This window comes from Otolemur garnettii, unplaced genomic scaffold, assembly GCF_000181295.1.
Source record: "Otolemur garnettii isolate 467f Iridium unplaced genomic scaffold, OtoGar3 scaffold00018, whole genome shotgun sequence".
Taxonomy (NCBI): domain Eukaryota; kingdom Metazoa; phylum Chordata; class Mammalia; order Primates; family Galagidae; genus Otolemur; species Otolemur garnettii.
Genome location: NW_003852413.1, coordinates 28,104,417 through 28,116,747, shown reverse-complemented (window position 1 = coordinate 28,116,747; position 12,331 = coordinate 28,104,417). Strand labels below are relative to the sequence as shown.

The 12,331-nt window shown below is 48.8% G+C and overlaps 1 protein-coding gene across 1 annotated transcript in view; it reads right to left on the bottom strand.

Moving 5' to 3' along the window:
* Positions 1-12,331, bottom strand: part of ITGA3 (integrin subunit alpha 3) — a 31,910-nt gene that overhangs the window by 3,592 nt on the left and 15,987 nt on the right. Inside the window, exons 8-23 of the mRNA XM_003786488.2 lie at positions 11,182-11,270; positions 10,908-11,044; positions 10,694-10,780; positions 9,379-9,446; positions 9,171-9,307; positions 8,472-8,621; positions 8,263-8,360; positions 7,714-7,861; positions 7,413-7,481; positions 6,750-6,829; positions 6,591-6,668; positions 5,708-5,810; positions 5,368-5,550; positions 5,064-5,186; positions 4,212-4,325; positions 3,177-3,275 (exon numbers count right to left, since the gene is read on the bottom strand). Of these exons, the coding sequence (XP_003786536.1) occupies positions 3,177-3,275; positions 4,212-4,325; positions 5,064-5,186; positions 5,368-5,550; positions 5,708-5,810; positions 6,591-6,668; positions 6,750-6,829; positions 7,413-7,481; positions 7,714-7,861; positions 8,263-8,360; positions 8,472-8,621; positions 9,171-9,307; positions 9,379-9,446; positions 10,694-10,780; positions 10,908-11,044; positions 11,182-11,270 (1,763 nt within the window). The remainder of the gene's footprint in view (positions 1-3,176; positions 3,276-4,211; positions 4,326-5,063; positions 5,187-5,367; positions 5,551-5,707; positions 5,811-6,590; positions 6,669-6,749; positions 6,830-7,412; positions 7,482-7,713; positions 7,862-8,262; positions 8,361-8,471; positions 8,622-9,170; positions 9,308-9,378; positions 9,447-10,693; positions 10,781-10,907; positions 11,045-11,181; positions 11,271-12,331) is intronic.

Sequence of the window (12,331 nt, the reverse complement as noted above, 5' to 3'; positions counted from 1 at the left end):
AAAAAAAAAAAAAAAAATAGATGATATAAAGAAAATTAAAGGTTCCCAGTAACTTTATTCTCTAGAAATACCTCCATAACCTCTGTTGAGTCTCTTTCCATACTTTTAAATGTGCATAGTTTACATAAATGGGATCATACTACATACACTTTTCGGCAACCTGTTTCTTTCTTCACCTGGTATCATTACCTTTCCACGGCAAACAGTAAAGATTAACCCAATCTCTTCTGAAGACTGCACAGTCACTGCAGGAAATGTACCATAATTTATTGAACAAATCTCCTACTGAACGACATTTAGAATGTTTCCAATTTTCTGCCATTATAAGCAATCCTTTAGAATATTCCTCTATATTTATATTTGCATCCTTGTCCTATTAGCTTCTTATGATAGATTCTCATGTGCTGGAGCAAAGGAAATGGACATTTTAAGTTTTAATGGATGTTGACAACTTTATCTCCAAAAGGAATCTACCAATTTATACTTTAATCTATAGTATTTCCCTCTACCCTCTCAGCACCAGATGGCATAATTCTTCTTAATATCTTCTAATCAGATAGACAAAAAAATCTTGCCGTTGTTATTTATCTTTCTTTATGAGTAACTTGAATATTTGTATTTCATTCTATGTACATTGCCTGTTTATGCCTTTTATCTTTATACAGGGCATCTCAAAAGTCACCATATATAGGAAAAATAACAAACTCATTTTATACTTTATATTTTATATTTTTATATTTATATATCAACACATAGAGAAATATGTTATAAATATTTTGTAAAACTTTTGTTAACGAATATTTTGTAAATAAAAGTACATCTAGTGACAATTTCCTAATTTCCCTATGTATATATATATTGCAACCTTTGAGATACCCTGTATTATTCACTGTAGTTCAAGGATCACTTGTGGCCAGGAGTTTCAGGAAAGCCTGGACAATATAGCAAGACCCCATGTCTACAAAAAGATAGAAAAAAAATAGGCTCTGTGCCTATAGCTCAAGCGGCTAGGGTGCCAGCCACATACATCAGAGCTGGCAGGTTTGAATCCAGCCTCGGCTTGCCAAACAGCAATGACAACTGCAACCAAAAAATAGCCAGGCTTTGTGGCAGGTGCCTGTTAAAAAAAAAAAAAAAAGAAAAGAAAAGAAAAAGAAATCTCCTGGGTATGGTGGTGTGGCCTGTAGTTCCAGTTATTCAGGAGGCTGTAGCAGGAGGCTTGCTTGAGCCCAAGAGTTCAAGGTTACAGTGAGCTATGATTATGCCACTGCATTCCAACCTGGCTGACAGAGCAAGACCCTATCTCTAAAAATAAATAAAATACAAAAATTTTTAAAAATTATGCTTTAACACCTATAATCCTAGCACCCTGAGAGGCCAATGCGAGCAGATTGCTTGAGCTCATGAGTTCAAGACCAGCCTGAGTAACATTGAGAACCTGTCTGTAAAAATAGCCAGGTGTTATGGTGGGTGCCTGTAGTCCCAGCTACTCAGGAGGTTGAGACAAGAGGATCACTTGAGCCTAGGAGTTTGAGGTTGCTGTGAGCAATAACTCCACAGCACTCAACCCCAGGGCAACTGAGTAAGACTCTGTTTCAAAAAAAAAATTTTTTTTTTTCCTTTATATTTTTATTCTACCATGTTAATTTTAATTCCCCCATTTAAATATTTAATCTAACTTTAATGTATTTTTGTTTATGGTGTGAGGTAGGGATTTATCTTTTTTTTTTTTTTTTTGAGACAGAGCCTCAAGCTGTTCCCCTGGGTAAAGTGCCGTGGCATCACAGCTCACAGCAACCTCCAACTCCTGGGCTTAAGCAAGTCTCCTGCCTCTGCCTCCCAAGTAGCTGGGCCCGCAGGCGCCCGCCACAACACCCAGCTATTTTTTTTTTGTTGTTGTTGCAGCCATCATTGTTGTTTGGCAGGCCTGGGCTGAATTTGAACCCGCCACCTTAGGTGTATGTGGCTGGCACCTTAGCCACTTGAGCCACAGGCACTGGGCCAGGGATTTATCTTTATTTTTCAAATGTGATCTCTTAATACTACTTAATAATTTACCTTTTTCCCCTGATTAAAAATGCCATCTGTATCATAAACCAAATTTCTTTTTCTATGTTGTTCCACTAATCCTTCTGGCTCTTCCTCTGCCTCTTCTATACTACATTATCTTAGGAAATGTACAATAATGTATTTAATTAATGCTCCATTCATCTCTTTGTATGTGTCTCCTACACATCTCCACTTATTCTTTTTACAACAACTTATTATTAATTTTGTCATATTTATTCTTCCAGATGTAACTCAGAATCAAATCTGGGAACTTTTTTTCAAGTTTCCTGAATTCTACCAGGGCTGCAATAGTTTAGGAAGATCTGACAACTTGATAATACAGTACTGACTTTTTGCTATCCATTATTCAAGTTTCTGTTGCACATTTATTGTTATGTTTATTCTTGGATACTGTATAACTTTTCTGATGAGTTTGAATGGGATATTTTCAATCATATTTCTGATTGGTCATTACAAGCATGTAGGAAACCTATGGGCTTTAGTAGGTTTTGAGCCTCTGAACCGCCTAAATTCTCTCATCGGGTATGATAACTTTTTGGTTGCTTCTCTATTCTTATACATAGACAATCACATCATCTGCAAATACTGATCAGGTCTCATGGTTGAACCCCTGTGTTGTCTTATCAGTCTGCCTCTCTCTCTTTATGGCCTGTGGCCAAAAGCTGATGTGTCCATAGTAGATGTGTCAATGGGTGAGAAATTCAGAAGGCCCAGGTTCAGGCCCTGACAAGCTGAGCCAATTTGGGTAGGTTACCTAATTTCTGTGGGCCTCAGTTTCCTCAGCCATCAAATAGAAATACAATCCTAGCCCTACTCTTCATGGAGATGTTGTACAGATTAGATAAGCTTAAGCACTGGTTCTCAACCCTGGGTACATGTTAGAATCACTCATGCTACTTTGAAACATCAATACCAGGGTTCCTCCAAGGGACTCATACTGAATTGCTGTGAGTATTGTCTAAACATCAGAAGTCCTCCAGATGATTTTAACATGCTGTCAAGATTGGGAACCACATAGCTAACGTGTGTCCACGTGCTCCTAAAAGATGCCCTGGACTCCCATGCCCTGGCCAGAGACTGCTGTCCTAGTTAACATGTCTACTCACCCATGTGGTCTTGTTCTCCATGTTGATGGTAGGGACGCTGGTTCGGAGGAAGAGTGTAGCCCAGCCATCTACCCTGACTCGGTCAAAGTCCCTATAATCCTGGAGGAGGATAAGGGGTGGGTCAAAGGAGGTGGCTAAAGCCCCCCTAAGCTTCCCTCCTGACCCTAAGCCCTCCTACCCACTGGGCAGCACTGCTAAACAGCACCCCTAAAAGATCTGTTAGCCAGGCCTCTCCTCTACACATAATGCACATCATTCATTCATTTTTCATTCATTTGTACATCAGGTCCTGTGTTGGATGCTGAGGACAGAAGAGATAATGAAAGTCATGTCTAGGTGAAATCTGGCCCAACACCTGCTTTTGTAAATAGAGTATTTTGGGCACACAGCCATGCTCATTCATTTGTCTGTGGCAGCTTTTGTGTTGCAATGGAAGAATTGAGTAGTTGTAACAGAAACCCTGTAGCCCACAAAGCTGAAATGATTTATAATCTATTCATGTGTAGAAAAAGTTTAGTCTAGATGGCATGAGAAGGTTGGCACGTGATTCACTGCAACCCAGAGTTGAATGTGATAAATGATGTGTTTGGCTTTTGAGAAAGTTCTGTGGGTATCCAGAGGAAGAGAGGTCATATTTCGCTGGAAAAGTCAGAAACTACCTTGCCAACAGTGAAGCATCTGATGGAAATGCTGAAGGTAGAATAGGAATCTACATGCAGAGATAATAGAGTGGAAATTGGCATCCCAGGAAGAAGGAACAGCCTGGGCAAAGGCATGGAGGTAGGAAAGTGATGGACATAGGACTGAAAAATGGGCACTTGAGTGAAGATCACTTTGTCTGGAGACAAACACATCCACATCCAGAGACAGAAACATAACACTGGCATGGCACACAGTGACAGGAGTACAGCTGTGCTTACAGCACAATGCTGTCTCACACACACAGAGCCCTGCTGTGACCTTGGCCTTCACTGTCCCTGTGGTTCTCCCCACCAGCCTGGCTGGCAGTGGAGACCTCCAGACCCAGGCACTGACCTCAATGAAAGTGCTGTTCCACACCCGTGCCTTCACAGTCACGTTGGTGACAAGAGGAGTGTCAGGAATGGGGCACTCTAGCCACACACAGCGGGCACGGCCAGTGGCACAGTTCTGAGGTGGGCAAGGAACACAAACATGAAATAGTCTGAAACTTCCAGTCCTTCATGGAGAACCCTTACCTTCGACTCCTTTCAGACTCTATCTCATCCTTGGGTGACTCCAAAGGGCCTGACCTCATGCCTTCACTCATGCACACATGCCCTGCCCCTATACTTACACTTTTCAGACATGTTCTTTGGGCCAAGCTGATGAATCGCCAGGCACGTGGCCAACATGAAATATGGTCCCTGCTCATGTAACGAGGCCCAACCTCCAACACCCTTTCCCAACGCACATCCATAGTGAACCTTTGTTCATGCCCCCACTGCCTCTCTACCCAGCCAGGCCTCAATTTGCTTGTCAGGCCTGCTCCTGACTCCTTTCATACAGAGGGTGCCCCACACCACCTGCAATGCCCTGCCCCACACTTCTACCCTCCCCATGCCCCAGTCCTGAGGACCAAGGCTTTGAGCAGCTCTATCCCAACAGCTGGGGACTCCCTGGAGTACAGCCAGTGTCTCCTTTTTTGATCCTCTGTACTGGTTCCCCTATCACAGTGGAGTCCCCTCTGAGCGCAGGAGATGAATCTCCCCAGCTGTCAGGAGGCTCCTGAGGGTGGCGCCACATCACCTTATCAGACAGGGGTTTCCTGGTGGAGTCCCCATCCCCCTTGCTTTGTGTGCCCCCTGGTGTCCACACACCTGTGGTGGGGCGGGCACATTCCCCGCCAGCCCCGCCCTGGCCACTCACCAGCATAGTCTCAGATTTGGCTTTTTTTGCAGCAGCCAAAGTGACAGGTGGGGGGCCCTGGCCTCCCCCTGGGTCTAGCTGTCGCCGCCTGCGCTGTGGAGATGGCGGCCTGTCCCCAGGGTCCTGGAGAGGGAAGAGGAGATCTGCTGGGAGGGCAGAGAAAGATGTGGTAACAGGGATGGAGGAGGGAAGAGGGTGGGGAGTCAGGTGGCCAAAGGGGTATGAGGGCAGAGAGGGGAAACACTGGCTTCTCTGCCCAGTAGCATGCAAATGAGATGCACAGGGAAGATTCCTGGTGGCTTACAGAGAAAGTGAGGTTGAGAGGGTTGATAAGGTCTCCAGGTGGCAGGCAGGGCCAGGACCCATTGCCATGGACAGTGATCTCCGTGGGGTACAGCAGCCACTTGCCATTGGTGACTTCATAGGGCCACTCCAGGCCTAGGACCAGGGTCCCCAGGGCTGCCAGCCCCTCCCCCATTGGGCCCACCTGTGGGCAGAAGAGGCATCATAGTCATTGTCTCCTGAAAAATCACCTCCACCAATCTCTAATCTCCCTTCACACTTCAGAGACAGAAAGAAAAACAAAAACAAAATCCATTGTCTTTCCTAGTGTCCCCAGCCTAGGACTCCAGAGGTGCCCTTACCTGGAATTCATACTTAAGGGGGCTTCCCACATCCTCCACAGTTTTCATGCCAGACTCGCCCATCACTGTCCCTCCAAAGAAGCTTTGTAGCCGGTGATTCACCCTAGGGATAAGAAAGATGCTAGCGTAACAGGAGTCGGGGCCCTGGTAGGGAGGGTGGGTGCCAGAGCTGGTGAACTACAGCTCCTCTTGACAGTGGGCAGACCTGCATATCAATCTCAGCTCTGCCATTTACCAGCTGTGTGGCCTCAAGCAAATTATTTATCCTCTCTGAGCCTCAGTTTCCTCGTCTGTAAAGTGCAGTTAATAATAGTTGCTACATCATAGTTCTGTCATTGAAGGAATGTACATAAGATCTTTAGGGTGGGCTTGGCGCCTGTAGCACAGTGGTTATGGCACTAGCCACATACGCTGAGGGTGGCTGGTTAGAACACGGCCTGGGCCAGCTAAACAACATCAACTGCAAAAAAAAAAAAAAAGCTGGGCACTGTGGCAGGCACCTGTAGTCCCAGCTACTGGGGAGGCTAAGGCAAGAGAATCGCTTAAGCCCAAGAATTGGAGGTTGCTGTGAGCTGTGACACCACAGCACTCTACTGAGGGGGACATAGGGAGACTCTGTTTAAAAAAAAAAGATCTTTAGGATGATGAGGCCTAAGAAATGGGCCTCACCTCAGCCTCAGGGTGGCTGATTCCTCCATTTCTACCTATTTTACAGGGGAAAAATAATAATAATAATGATTGCTGTTGTTGAGGGGAGGATGTCCCAGAGAAGGTGGGGACCTGAGGATACTAGGCCAAGAAAGGTGTCAGGGGAGCCTGGGAGACACCTCAGCTCAGTCATAGGAGGCTGGGGGTGGGAGGTGGAGTAGAGAGAGGTACCCACATGCTGAGTGAGGCCTGGAGTGTGTAGTCCACTGGCAGAGTCAGGGTCATGGGCCGCAGGTTGTCCTGGTGACTTGACCTGGGGAAGGCATACAGGGGCTTGGAGGGAGGCCCAGGACACCTCAGCCCCAACTTAGATTGGCATCTTGATGTCACTCACGTGGAGAGCTGCAGCTGCACCTGAAGGTCCTTTGTGTTTAGGGTCACCCCAGTGACCTCAAAGGCGATTAGCAGCTCCATCTGCAATGAGGGTCAGACAAGCAGAGAAGGGTGTTTGGGGCCCAGTGGGGATGATGTCATGAGGGAGAGAGGGGCTGAACACTATACTAGGGAATTAATTCTCTGGCCTCTTCCTCTTCTTCCTCCTCCTATTCTGGGTGAGGGGCCTATACCTCCCCACCTCATCTCTGTTTCCCTTTCCTCCTTTGCCTCCCTTGGGTCACATCTCTGATACTTTGAGCTACATGACATTGACCTTGAGATAGTTACTGAAACTTTCTGTGTTTCCTCTTCTGTAAAAGAGTGTATACTTCCTAGAAGGTTGTGCGAATTATATCATAGGTTAATAGTAGTTTAGGGCTTGGGGCCTGACACAGAGTCTATGTAGGGTAAAACTGCTTTCCCCACATCCACCTGTTCAGCAGCTGCATTTTCTTAGTTTCAGGGCCTTTTCCCACTCTCCAATGGATCTCCCTCTCCCCTACTCTGGCTCTCTGCCTCAAGGAAGCCTGGGAAGCCGCAGGCAGAAGAAGAAAGGGTAAGGGGCTGGCTGGGGGAGCAGCCTGAGACCCACGGGAACTGGGAGGAAGTGGACAGTGCTTACCCTCTGGTTCCGTTTGAAGGGATTCCCCAGCTCGCAAAGGATGGTCTCATTACCTTGACAGGCCCCAGCCTGAGGAAAGAGGATGAGTTAGGTCAGGGTTGGGTCAAAGCAAGGCTTGTCCTCTCTGCCTGTGGTGTAGGGTTGTAAGCTCTAGAGGCTCCCCAAGCAGCAGAGCCTCAGCAGAGACTCAGCCCGGAGGAGGTGGCACATGGCAAACGATAACATATATACAGGACAGACGTGGGGATACGAACATGTGTGGAGCACTGCTTGGGCTCTGAGCAGGCTGGCAGGCACTCACCGGGCGCACGGAGGACAGCAGCAGCGCTGGAGGCACCGCCAGGGTAAGCAGCGCCTCATGGGCGTCCTCCCCGGCCCTCTGCGAGCTCCGGGCGTTAGTCACGTTGGTGCCCAGGTACAGTTTCCGAACGTCTCTGCTGTATGGGAGCCTGAGCAGAGTGTCCCGGGCTCAGTCAAAAGTTCTGCCCCAGGGTCTGTCCCCATCTACGAGGCCCTGCCCTAGGTCTGCCCCCTATCTACGAGGGTCCACCTCAGATCTATAGGCCCAGTGCTGGGTCCGCCCAGATCAACTAGGCCTGCTCCTGGGCCCGCCCCATCTATGAGGCCCTGCCCCGGGTCCGCCCCAAATCTATGAGACCCCGCCCCGGGTCCGCCCCAGATCTACGAGGCCCCGCCCCCAGGCCGCCAGAGCCGGGAAAGCCTCAACTCAAGATAGCCATGTCCCGCCCTCTAGTCGCACCTAGAGGTGAAAGCCCCTTTTCTGACGATCCTATCGGGCTTCTTAAAGGCCCTCCCCTCTCCCTTGCCTCTTTATGAGCCCAGCGCCCACCTGCTCAGCCTCTGCAGTTGCTCGGACAGGAAGGCGGCGCGCATCTGCAAGTTGCTCTCACACTTGTTGTCTGGCCCGCATTCTTTCTGGAAATGAACCTGGGGTGGCCGGAGGGATGAGAGGTTGCACCACCTACAGTGCCCTCTCTCCCCCATAGCCCTCCAGGTTCCCGCCTTTCAGACCCTGACCATAACCCCGGCGCCACCCACCTCGGTGTGGTTCTCCAGAGTCTGCGCCTGGTTGAGGACTGGGTAGGAGTCCAGGGACCACAGCCCCAGCTGGGGGCCATCGGGCATAGGCAGAGGTAAAGAATAGTTCATGGAGATGACGATGGGGCGGAGTTTGTCACGGACATTGTCCTGAGGAGGGAAGCCAACCTGAGCCCTGCACAGCACCCTCACCCCAATTGAATCTTCATATCACCCTGAACCCCAGGGAGGAGCTGGGGTCCCCTCCACCCTGAAAACCCCACAGTTAGGCTGAAGCCCTTCTAATCTGATCTCCAAATTGAGGCTTACTACCATCTTGTCTCCCCAAGAGAGAAAACAAGAGTTTCCTTTCCCAAAAGTCCCTGGGGAAGGTAGTTGAGCTTCCTCATCCGTAGGGTCTCCAGGTTGAACTTTCCCCTTCCACCTGAATATCCTAGAGAGAGACTGAGCTTGGCCCCCTCAGGGAGGGGGCTCCCAGTCCCTTACTTTTCACAAAAGGTGATATAGGCCCAGAGGGTCTCCATCTCTCCTACCATGAGCTGGACGCTGTGCACTGTTCCCCTACACACCTATGGCCTTCTAGGCCTATGTTCTTTGTCTCTGGGGAGATTCCAGGCCCTCATTCTTAGCCTGGGGGGACAATGGCCACCTTCTCCAGGGATCCTGGAGCCCTTATCTTGCCCCTTGCTCCAGCCTCACCATCAGGAGCAGCTTTAGCTTCTGGCAGCGCATCTCAGGCATGGAGAAGAATCCATGGAGGACAGCTGACTGGCTACTGGCAAAGCGTAGACGGGGTGGGCGGCGGTCCCGGTCAGCCTCCAGAGTGTAGGCCAGGGCTGCAGGTAGGTGAGGCGGTCAGCAAGTAGCCAGTGAACATGACCCCATCACCTCCCATCCTGGCACTTACTGATGTTTTGCCTATAGTGGGGGTTTCCAGCACTCTGGTTGTAAGCAAAGCACAGCTCCACCTGCACACTGTTGGGAGATGTATGGGAAGACCCGGTCACAGTGGGATACAGATATCCAGGCCCTAGCTCTTGCTTCTGTATCATGTAAAGGGAAACCAGGGCCATTCTTAAGAAAGGTAGGGGCAAAACTGGAGTGTCCACAAAGCCAATCTGTGGTGTCCCTGGCCCCTTCCCTGCCACTGTTAGAGCCATAGCATACAGAGTTAGAGGTCACCACGTTTCCAATGGGGAAATGGAAGTTCAGAGAGCAGAAGGACTTGTCTGAAGTCGTCGGTCAGTTGGTGGCTCAGACCAGTATTTTTCTTTTCTTAAGACACAGTCTCACTTGTCTCCCTTGGTAGAGTGCTATGGCATCACAGTTCATAGCAACCTCAAACTCCTGGGCTTAAGCGATTCTCTTGCCTCAGCTTCTCAAGTAGCTGGGACTATAAGTGCCCGCCACAATGCTGGGCTATTATTTTAGAGATGAGGTCTCGCTCTGGTTCAGGCTGGTCTCGAACCTGTGAGCTCAAATAATCCACATGCCTCAGCCTCCCAAGTGCTGGGATTACAGGCGTGAGCCACCACGCCTGGCCTCCAGACCAGTCTTGAACTCAAGTCTCCCAGTCCCCAGCCCAGATTTCCTTCTACAATCCTTTGCTGCTTTCCTGGTCTGTCTTCCTTTCCCTTCTGATCCAATATCCACATTCACTGGAAGACTTGGGGGTCATTGCCATCATTATTGTCACTTTCTTAGCAAGTAACATTTGGGGGCATTTAAGATGTACAGAGTATTGTGCTAGGGACAATTTGTACATTTTCTCATTTAATTAGCACAACAACCCTGTGAATTAGTTATATGAATTCTGTTGTACAGCCAAGCCATCTGAGACCAAGAGAGATTAATAATATGCCAAGGTAACTTTTCTTGCCCACATGGGTCCACTTAAATGCATTCTTCTCTTCCTCTGGGACCTGACTTCCTCCAAGCCTGTCCCTACCCCTGCAGTGGCATAGCTGGGATTTGAACAAGGTAACCTAGAGCTCCACTGCCAAGCACTATACTCTTCTGCCCTCCAATTCATCCAGTACCTCTTGTAAGGAAGTTTTCTTTGTAATGAGGTTGGGTAGGGAGGAAAAATCCTGACCTTAGGTATCTAGTCTCTAAAGGTAGGATATCAGGGATTGCCAGGGAAGGGGTTTAAGAGCTGGATTCCTTCCTGGTCTTCGCATAAATAAGGAGTAGGTGGACAGAGTGGGGGCTGATAGTCTCACCAGGAAGTGGCTGTGCAAAGTGCAGGGTCCAGGACAGCTGGCCTGGCCACCAAGGTCCTGTAGACAATGTTAATGACAGGCCGGGCCCTGCAGAGATAACAGAACCAGACACACATATCAGTGCCTCCTGTCTGCAGAAGACGGACAAAGATGGGGTTCCCCACAGACATGGATGGAGAAGAGAAAGGTCCCTCTGCACTGCTCCCCAGCTCACCGCAGCAGCACGATGCGGTCTGACAGACTTCCCACTAGCAGGTCTGGATATAAGTTCTCATCCACGTCCATATGCCCACTCAGGGAGTAGCCGAAGGTGGCCAGGCCAGGCAGTCCCAGCTTCTCTCCGTGGATTACCTGGGGGCAGGGGACAGTGATGGGGGTAGGCTCTGAAGAGTGGGGCCTGGGGAAACAGGCAAGGGGTGGCTGAGGGAAAGGAGGGAAAGCCCATCTCAGCTGCTGGAGGCAACTGACCCATCGCTGTCCGTCCATACCTGCTGAGGCTGTCTGAGGAGCCCCCTAGAGCTGCTGTGGTAAATGTATACTCTGCCCAAGCCCTCAAATGGAGCTCCTACAGCAATGTCTGGGGAAAAGAGGTGAGACAGGGTCAGCCAGGCACTCAGAATCCCATATCTCCCTAACCCTAGAGCCAGTATGATGTTGACCTCACCCTGTCAGGTAGTGCTCTGAGCATCAGGGAAAAGGCAGAGCTCTGTGGTCCAGGATTAACTCTGGGGCCACCCAGAGCCCAGCTGCCTCTTTTCATAGGTGGAAAAGTGGGGTCAGGAGAGGGGAGGTGACTTATCCAAAGTAACACAGCAAGGTAAGGCCACAGGCAGGCCTATACCCCAGATTCCTGACCTGGCCTGGGGTTTTCCCCTTATTCTAGTGCTTTCCATCTCCCCCACCAACCTCCTTTCCAGACACTCTAGTTCTTCTAATGGTATTTACCAGCAGGGTCAGAAAAAGATGTGTTCCCCATTGGTGACCCTATTAGATAATTATCAAGCATTCAACTTGTTTAATCCTCACAAGGGTGCTGTGGGTCAGGTACCATAGTCCCTACTTTATAGAATGAGGGAACAGATGCAAATAATCCAGAATCACACAACTACTGAGTAGAGAAGGAGCTATTTGAGCCCTTGTCTGTCTAACACCAGGGCTGGAACTTTAATCATAACACAATAGTGGATTTTACTGAAACTATCAAGACTTTTAAAATCGTAACCATTATTTCCACAAATAAACCCAAAGCACTTTATTATCTTTCTGAACTTTACTGAACTCCTTCTAGTTTGCTGCTTTTGATCTGATTAAGGCCTAGGGCTCAGGGGTCCTCAAACTTTTTAAACAGGGGGCCAGTTCACTGTCCCTCAGACCATTGGAGAGCTGGACTGTGGGCCCTGGGACAAGTCGGCTGCTAAGCAGAACAGGCACTGGCAGCAAAAACACCCAGCGATCTGGATAAATGTCCTAGGCGGGCTGCATGTGGCCTGCGGCCCGTAGTTTGAGGACGCCTGGTAGGTGATCAGAAAGCCAAGCCTATTAGTAAAGTATGTGAAGGAAGAGTTAAGCGGTCCTAAGCAGAAACTAAAGGGTTCTTCTGTAGTATGTGTTTGGTCTTTGTTTTTTGTTTTTTTTTTT